The sequence below is a fragment of the Amphimedon queenslandica genome, unplaced genomic scaffold (assembly GCF_000090795.2).
Source record: "Amphimedon queenslandica unplaced genomic scaffold, v1.1 AMPQUscaffold_12739, whole genome shotgun sequence".
Classification (NCBI taxonomy): Eukaryota; Metazoa; Porifera; class Demospongiae; order Haplosclerida; family Niphatidae; genus Amphimedon; species Amphimedon queenslandica.
The window spans coordinates 1,496-11,009 of NW_003547025.1; the positions used below are offsets into that span (position 1 = coordinate 1,496).

Consider the following 9,514-nt stretch of genomic DNA (forward strand, 5'->3'; position numbering starts at 1 on the left):
ATTACCTAGATGACACCAGATTTCCACTTGCATATCTTTCTTTATGCTTGTTTTCTGACGAAGTGGTGTATTTCTTAAATATAACTGGTATTACGGTATGCTAGTCTATTGAATGTGAGAGAATATCACCATTGCCATTGAATAGCAAGCAAAGCATTAATATGCATGTTTAGATATAGATGACATCAGATTTTGGTGTCATGATAATTTTTGTCTAGTACAAATAGTTCAGAACTTCAGATGCTTTATGTAAGTTTTGTGTATTGTACATGTATATGCAATATTTACATGTAACTAATATTTGCTTGTGGTAAGTCAAATAATGCATTTAACAATGTAGCTCAAACTGCTCTAAGCCACGGTGCTCTTCTATACAAATCAAGTCAAACAAAAGAACTTTTTGGTAATAATTATAATTATAAAATAAACATTCATTAATTTTTTATTATAATGACACTATATAGCTCATACAACTGCTCTTCATAATAAATCAAGTCAAACAGAAGAACCTGATAATCCTTTAAAATGTAATCCTCAATCTCCTTATAATTACATGTATGTTGCATAATAAATATTTTTTCTTTTTTATCAGATATACATTTTGTACGTACATGTATGTTGACATTTGTTACGAGTCTTATGATAATATCAATAATAATCATTCTTCCACAAATGAGAAAACAGAGTATGAATTTCATTTTATATTATCTTATATTTTTCTTTTATTATTATAGCATATTCTTTAGATCATGTTGAACCAGGCCCACAAATTACAGGTATATTGTTAATGTTTATCAATAACTTTATACAATAATACATGTATAATAATGGCCATGTGTTGTACATTGCAGATCAGTTAGCAGGTCTCAGTGATGTTCATATTGCCAGTAAGAAACTGTTCCTGATACAAGGAGACAGACCTCAACTGCTAAACTGGGAGAGGTATGGGCTAAGAATAGGAGTATCTGAAGGAACCTTACCATCGACAGAGACAGTGGAAGTTGCTGTAGTTGCTCTTGTAGGAGGACAGTTTGTGTTTCCTGAGAACACAATACTTGTTAGTGCTGTGTATGCAGTCTTTGTATCCAGACCTCTCCTTAAACCTATGAGGCTCGAGATCCAACACTGTGTTGATACTGCAGATGATCCAAGTGTTAGCAATCATTTAAAATTTGCCATAGCTCCAATCAGCCAACCTGGTCTTCCTTATCATTTCTCCATGGTTAATGGAGGAAAATTTAATGAGACTAAATGGTACGGGTCTATTAATCGAAAGGAGTTTTGTCTTGTCAGTATTGTGGGCATCAAGAGTATTGGAGGAGAGGAAGAAGAGGAGGAACGAAAACGAAAAGAAGAGGAGAATGAAGGAGGTCGTCATAAAAAGAAGGGATGGCAGCAGCAACAAGAAAAAGTCGGAAATAAGTATGACGAAGAAAAACTTGATGAAGAGGAGCATAAAGAAAGAAAAATAGAGCTATTGGAGTTGCAAAAAGATGTCAAGGAAAGTTAGTTCAATAGTGTCAACAGATGGTCATTTTGTGATTGTTTCTAGAAGCCTTCACTACTGGTGTATCAAAATCAATAACATATATTGCTGTGTTGTATTATGAAGTAAATGATGAGGCGAATGATGAGGTGACATTCACTACTGCTAAAAAACTGAACGCTCTCATTGAGGTAGTGGCTGATATTTTATTTTGTTAATGAGTCTGTAACTCTGTATTATTTATTGTTATTAGCACATCGAGAAATATTATGCTAAAGCTAAGAAGAGGCAGCCTATTAATTATCGATTTGGAGACTCATCTGAATATATTGAGCTGATATTAGATCACACTCCACAGGAGCATCCATTCACTGGTTGGACCATTAAACCTCTCGTTAAACCTTGTAGGGTAAGCAAAATATGTGTACAAGATTTTTTTTTGTTGACATAAAATTTTGTTTGTTTAACCAGCAAGGAAAGCTGTTTTTATTTAATCTCCCCCCCCCCCATTGAAACCATACAATGTTTACATTATTTTTGAGGGTTCTAGATGTCTGTAGGTTCACAATTTTTTAATCATTCACAAAGATAAAATCTGTGAGTATCCGGCTATATATTAAGTGGTTTTTTCAAGGGAATTATATTTCGCGAAATCTGCTAAAATTCCAATTTGCAAATTTTAATTTCGCGAATTCTACCACGTGTGCCATGTGGCACAAGTATACATGATACATACATGATATGATACATGTATATATAGTTGATCGCCTTTTTTTGAGGGATATAATTTTTGTGGATTTTGAAGATTTGCAAAAATTACTTTTGCGAAAGTCAAATTAATACAGTACAAGATGGCAGACGGCATAATTTCATGAAAATTAAATTCGCAAAATTAAAATTCACGAAATTTATAGCCCTCGAAAAGAAGGCACCCTATACGGTACATGATCGTGTATGCATGTATACATGAGTTTTCCCTCAATACTTGAAGCTCAGTATGTTCATTAATTATTGTAGTTATACAAAGAAGACATTGATGAATTTGGTGAAGATGATGCCTTTCCTCCTAGTTCTGTGATATTGGTTCATGGTTCACCTTCTTTTACCACTGTACCTAAGTTATATTATGATGTACCATTGAAAGGTGTACATCGTCCAGTAATACTATGCATTGATGGATCATTGAGGAATATTCCCTCAGGTATATAATGGAGATTTTTATGCACAAAGCCTCTTATGAGCAATGATGTCATGTATTTTTCATTATTTGCAAAATTTGGTAAATCACTGCCCAATTTACTAAAATGACATATCAGCAAGGTATTTTCAAAAATTTTAAATATTAGCACCAAGAAAACTTTAACCATTGCGTATGAGTGACTATGAGGTGTATTTTTTATCAGTTATTATAATGATTACTATAATTATCTTTATGTCAAATAACTGGTCTACATTGACAATCATGTTTGTTATTGTAATACTCCTTGTTTTGTTAGGATATTTATCTTATACAGCAGCTATTGGAATTTATGGACTAGTACTGCTTGGAGTGATAATTCTAATTTTGTTTGGATATTTTGTTTTCATCAAGGATTCTAGTAAGTTCAAGTTAAACAAAAAAAGCAAGATGTTAATGTTTTATATAGCTCCAGCAACAGTGTTTTATATAGCTCCAGCAACAGTGTTTTATGGACTTGTACTTGGTCTAATAGTCTCATCTTTAGCTGAATATTTTTCCATGTGGACTCATAGTAAGTAATTGTAACAGTTATATATAGCAAGTATTTACTATTATGTAGTTATAAGAATATTTTTTGGAACTTTTGTTGTGGTTGTTGTTATTAATTTGCTCATGACCTGGAGAAATGGAAGTGACATCACTAAACTGCAAAGTCTTCTGGCATCTACTATTATTGGACCTATCGTTGTAGAAATTTTTAAGAAGCTATGAATCTATATGTTTTCAATTTATGTATTATTTAACTGATAGAATTTGAGAAAATTTCTGAGCAACATTTTCAGTGAATTTAATTAACTATGACAACCCACCCACTTGACTTGAGGTCAAGGGCGTGTATACTAGGTAGACTAATGATTAATGAGTAAGAAAGAGAAGAGAGCTCCTGAAGCTAGAGAGACTGCAACTGATGGAGAAGAAAGAGCTACACCATCTTTAACTGAAAGAAGAACTACTTTGATCATACTTAGTTACATTAGAAGCATTGAAGGATTACTAAGACATGTAAGACTAATATCTATTGTAAGGATTTATTTATCATAATAGTATTATAAATGATAGATTTATCACTTAAAACACTCAGCTTATTGCAGTAGTTTTAGCTGATTCCAGTCATGAGCTTGAGCAGTATTTTTTGCATTTTTTAAACGGCCAATTTTTGAAAATTACCCAAGGATATAAAATTGCTTCAAAATCACTCCAAATTTTTATTACAAATTTATGATACATAATGATGCCTTATGCTGTGTAGAAAATTTGAACTGATTCTTACTTCGATTTTTCAAGTTATGGTTGTTTTTATAAAATTGGCCAAATTTTGAAAAATGCCCATGGTGATTTTTAAAAAAATAAAGGAAGGAAACCTACCATCCACAGAAGTAGCTGTAATTATTGTTGTAGGAGAAGAATTACAGTATAAGAATTGATTACTTGCTAATATTGAGCAACTTCAAAAAATTTTTAAAAATCCAATTTTTATCAAAATCAGCTCAAACTTCCTACACAGCATTAGAACATAATCAGAAAAAAATTATGATTATTAATGAAGAATTTTTTCTTTTTCATTTTTGACAAAATTTGGCCGATGACTCTACATGTACTATATTAGTAACGCGGTAGCGTTACTAAGTAGGATTCACCCCCAAACAAAATGGCTGCCACGACTTTTGCAGCCTTGCTATATAGTACAGGGACTTTACCCAATTTTTGGGCAACTTTAAAAATGATTTTAAAATCTAATTTTTATCAGAATCAACTCAAACTTTTACAGAACACAAAAACATGTATTTGTATTGAAAAAATGGAAAATTCTTTCTTTTTTGAATTTTGGTGAACTTAGGCCTATATTATTTTGGGGTAAATCTTACTTAGTAATGCTACCCCGTTACTAATAGTACAGGGACTTTGACCCAATTTTGGAGCATCTTATCTGCCAAGTTTTAAATATACCAAACATTTGGGGGTGAGGGTTTTGTGAGTAAATTTTTCGAAAAAAGTTAAATGTGTTATCCTGCCAAATTTCCATGTATTGTTACATTCTATTATTTTTAACCTAGAGCATACCTTTATTTTTTGAATTTTTTAAAAATTGTAGATCAATTCACAATTTACCTAAATATAGAAGTCTTACTATCAACAAGAACCTTCACCTCCAGCAGTAGCTTATACTGGAACAAGACCAGCAAGACAAGGTACACAAAATAATAATAATATTAGCTTATCCCTAACTACCTATAGTATCTCAGAGTACACTAACAATCAGGAATCTGAGTCAAATGCTGAATGATCTAAGGGAGGAAGATTTTAATGACAGAAGCTGGCACAGTCTTGGGGTGGAGTTAGGGCTTACGCTCTCGTACTCTAAACAATATCAAATCAGATTATTTGGAAGCTGAAGAATGTCTCAAAGCATGCATTTCAAAATGGTTGAGTAGGGCAGACGATGTTGATGCTAATGGAGGAGCAAACTGGAGCACGTTGTGTGATGCAATAGAAAGGATCGGTGAAACAGGAGCTCATTTTATCAGTTAGTTAATGAAAATATTGTTTACCTAAAATCTCTTAACTTTTATTGTGATTTGTTAATTATGAGCACAAAATTTTTTATCTTATAATAGGAGGCCAGCATGGTTTAATTCCATCACAACCAGTTGAGCAAAGTATGTATTATAATTATTATGAATCATTATTGATGACATGTTAATTTATAGTCAACTATCAAGGTCATTCTGAACCATCACAAATTGCAGGTACATCAGTTTAATTGCTATTATTGATACGTAGAGATAGTTTTAAATCATGACTAATATTAGTATTCTATAATTAGGTTCTGATGATGGAACACAGTTGAGGCAAAGACCTTGTAAGTTCTACCAATATTGATGTAATAATAGAAAATAATAAAATGGTGATATACATTTAATTCGTAGCTGCTGCTCCTAGTAATGAATCAAGTGGAACAGAAGGAGCTGATAAACCTCCTCCACCTTCTAATCCTTCATCTTCTGGTAAATGTAATCATCTTTAAACATTTTTTGTATTCCTTTTTTTGTACATAGTCACGACAACTATGATTTTTCTTGGAGTAGCACTGCTTCTCTTTGCTTTGTTTCTTGTGATTTTTTGGAAGTAAACTAATAGAACTATGGCAATGGTACAGTTGCCACACCACTAGCAAACATTTTGAAACAGTTGACAATTAGGGGGCTCTTATTTTTTATTTTTATATATATTAAGTATTCATACTCTATTGCCATAATACTATTATCTATGCTAAAACCACTCACCACGCCTGCAGGCTGCATGCACTTAAGAGTGAAGGGCGAGACTGCAAGATTAGCTCGGACTATAGAGAAGGGATAAACAAGAAGTTGGAACGTTATGAAGGATCTTATTTCTATGATTCCTCGAATAAAAGGTAGGGCTGAGCCTAAATATAAATAACAAAGTGACTTAGTATATGTATATTCATGTATCAGGAAAAACAAGCAACGCTAACGGTCTCTATTTGGTCTTCCTCCTCCTTTTGTCAGGAGATATTGAGCTCAATCCTGGCCCAGGTAACAGACCTTTGTTAGACTAAGTGCCTATATTCCTGTAGGGGATCCAAGAGATATACTACGAGCAAATTCTTATGCTCTTATTCGAGCGATTTCCAACAATCTGGCTCAAGTAGCTGTAAAACTAAATGCTAAGGGTCTAATACCGCAACAAGCAGTTGAAGATACCTCAATAGTAGCTTGTTCTGATGATAAAAAAGCTGCCCAACTGGTGGGTGTGTTGCGGGTACAATTGCATTCCTGTAATGATCCCCAACGGTATTTGGCTGATGTCTGTAATGTCTTAAAGGATTTAGGAGATGAGACATTAGCAAAACATGCTATTGATATATTAAGCGAATTGGTTACTCAACAAGGTTAGGTGACATCAGTGTATATATAAGCATTATACTACTTTATTGTCTTTTTGCTGTTGCTCCTTGTAGATATCCATGAATTAACACGAATAATAGTTCGAGTGATGCATACTAACCACACTACATTCAATGCTTTGCTGAAAGACAACATTTCACAAATTTCCAGAGAAATGTATGCACGCGGTCTCATCTCAGAGTCAGTCATGGAGTACCCAACCTACGACAGCTTGATTCGAGAGTTTGAGGCCGGACTGAACTTCAAGAAGTCCGTCGAAGCGATACAGGAGCACTGCAGTAAATTTATCCAGAGTATAATGACACAGAAAGGACCTCCCGAATCACACGCTAGAGAGATAGCAAAGAAATGGAGAGAAGAAGTCTTGAAATCACTTCATTTCCATTTTATTGTTCATCTTGATATAAAAGTTCAAATGCATGTAGATTCAGGTATCATTTATAAAATACAACTTTGTGCATGTTATTATACAAAATATAGAGCGGAAAATTTTAGAGGGAATTAAATTTGGTGAATTGCTAAAATTTGGTGATTGGCGAATTTTAATTTGGCAAATTAGTGGCTATGTGCCATTGAGCATGCATATAATGGTTCAAAATGGTGCATTTTATTTTGGCAAATGGCTATCAAAACGACAAATTTTATTCCCTTCAAAATTTCCCACTATACAGCATTTAATTTTTTTCTTGATTAAATCAAATTATACTCATGCAGTGCAAAATAATTATTGTTTATAAGTGTATACCAATACTCCGTTTCTACCATTTGTAATTTGTTCTGTAAAATTACCGGGTAAAACACAGATAAAATTGGCATGCATAATTATACTGTACATGTATTTATATTGTGTGGATGTGTGGAATTTTTTTAGTTATCTAAAACCATAGGTTGTTAACTCATAAAGCATGCTTTGTGTAAATCATTGACATTATGCTTATTCTGTAAAAATTTGGGAGAAGCTGTAGCTCCCATTTTGAGTTCATTAGCAAAAATGGCATTTCTTAGAATCCTATCTACATGTACACAATGTAGCACAATGTGCTACAATTGTTGATTCAGCTGCTTCTGTCTGATAAAAGACTGTTATACAGAGATCACACTGAATAGCTAAATTTATTGCTTGCAAATTGAATGAAATTGTCTAGCATCATTCAGGGATGGATCCAGGATTTAGAAATAGAGGAGGAGTTGTGCATGCAGCACGCAAAGCTAGCGTGCCGTGATTTTAGCCATGCCTCTTTTATAGCGATATATACGTAATTTCCAAAATCCATTTTTGAAGCTTTTTTTTTGTTAATTATATTCATTAATCACAGTAATGCTGCTATATAAACTACCAGTAGGTGGTTAGCACCCACAATCCCCCCCTAGATCTGCCCCTGCATTTGATTAACCTACCAGTATATCCTCAAATAAAAGCCGGGTGCAAATAAACACCGGGTTAGCAATAAAATGGAACTATAAATACACAAATCTAGCCTCCTAAGACCACAGATGCCTTGTAGATGCCTCCTTAAGCTTCCTGAAGTCGCTTGCGTGAGGTCCCGGGTTTGAATCCTGCTGTTGGCTCAAGTTTTATTTTATTTAAAAAAATTTTTGAGGTCTAAATCTATGTTAGACAACACATTTGAGGTTCCTATGATATTTAGATTACCGAGGAAACAAATTAATGTTTCCAAAGTTACGTTTCCAAAATGTGCTGTCTAGGTTCTTTAGATCATGTACCGTGAGACAGTGGGCTTGTTACTAACAAGGATAATGCTGTTACTAACCAGCCTTTTCCATGTTCTAAATGCTATTGATCAGTGATTTTTACCTTGGGAGACGCCACAGTGACAGCAAAAGACAGTTTCAAATCAAAACTATACTATATCCCAGTTGAGTTTGGGACAAGAAAAACTGGAATAACTTTTTATTGGAATGTGGGATAAGGATGAAACTTTCACAGGTTCTTAGTCGCTAAAGTCCATCAAAATCTGTGAAACCTTGGGTCTCTCAACCCTTGGGAACCCTGAGAACTGGGTTCTCCCTATAAACCTAATGGCATACCAAAGCTAACCGCAATGACGTTTCATGATGTCATAGTTTACATAAGCACATGTAGTCGAGTGCCCAAACTGATAATTCTTCTTTTAAAAAGCTAATAGAGCGAGATCTTTTGATAATGATGGCTTTTATGAAGACTAGTTGACTCCAGCAGCTATTGTACTGCTTATCAGTAACAGCAAGACTGTTTTAAACGAGAAGGTGCGGTATAAAAGGCGGGGCCCTGGGCATGGTGGCTTCCGTTTTATTCACGTGTAAAAATGTCGGCTCTAGATGGTGTTGCTTCTTCAAGGAAAAACGCAGGAAGAAAGGGGTTTTGGTACCAAATGGACTTCCATTTTACTCTCAAAGAAGACAAGGACCAGTTCTAGTTAGGCTTGATCGAGTTAAGTGGTCTTTAGGCACTAAAAGAAGGCGCTGGAACTGCTGTCTCATTTACTCGCCGATTTAGTTTAAAAAGAGAATCATTCTGAGGCTCTATCACATGATACTAGTAGTTCTTCTGCTATGCTCAATACTTCAGGTAGTTATAATGTGTTTAAATTAGTGATTATATATAAATAAGGTATGGGTGATGGGGACGAAGAGCAGCCATTTTGTGCATAGATATAGGATCGGCTGTTGGGAAACATACATTAGTGTTAGTGTGGTATGGTTGACCGAAGGATGATCAGTTACAGACAGGTATTCTTTGTTAGTATTATTATTATTATTACTATTATTATCAACATCATCAAAACTATTCATAATTTTAGATTGTCATGTGATTTGTGCTGAATTTCGATTCAATCCCAGTTGTGAGTCCTGTAATCG

General features: G+C 34.1%; 1 protein-coding gene and 1 long non-coding RNA gene across 3 annotated transcripts; both read left to right on the forward strand.

Annotated features, from left to right (window-relative positions):
• The first annotated feature begins 642 nt into the window (after nucleotides 1-642).
• LOC109586943 (uncharacterized) lies at nucleotides 643-3,517 on the forward strand. 2 transcript variants are annotated; one of them, XM_020003157.1, is made up of 9 exons: nucleotides 643-685; nucleotides 735-776; nucleotides 852-1,505; nucleotides 1,553-1,677; nucleotides 1,740-1,895; nucleotides 2,504-2,687; nucleotides 2,983-3,084; nucleotides 3,133-3,237; nucleotides 3,286-3,517. In XM_020003157.1, the coding sequence occupies exons 1-9, from the start codon at nucleotides 673-675 to the stop codon at nucleotides 3,435-3,437; spliced, it is 1,533 nt and encodes a 510-aa protein (XP_019858716.1). In that variant the 5' UTR covers nucleotides 643-672; the 3' UTR covers nucleotides 3,438-3,517. The 2 variants fall into 2 exon arrangements, with proteins under 2 accessions (XP_019858716.1, XP_019858717.1); XM_020003158.1 differs by having other exon boundaries at nucleotides 3,157-3,237.
• A 5,578-nt stretch (nucleotides 3,518-9,095) lies between these two features.
• Nucleotides 9,096-9,514, forward strand: LOC109586941 (uncharacterized). Its single transcript, XR_002187308.1, has 3 exons — nucleotides 9,096-9,224; nucleotides 9,267-9,385; nucleotides 9,457-9,514. It is a non-coding gene; the product is annotated as an uncharacterized LOC109586941 (long non-coding RNA).

Bases quoted from the DNA above. Each gene is read 5' to 3' on its own strand.
- LOC109586943 (XM_020003157.1), top strand. The intron at 1,896-2,503 runs GTAAGCAAAATA...TAATTATTGTAG, and splicing joins CTCTCGTTAAACCTTGTAGG to TTATACAAAGAAGACATTGA. The intron at 3,238-3,285 runs GTAAGTAATTGT...ACTATTATGTAG, and splicing joins TTTTTCCATGTGGACTCATA to TTATAAGAATATTTTTTGGA.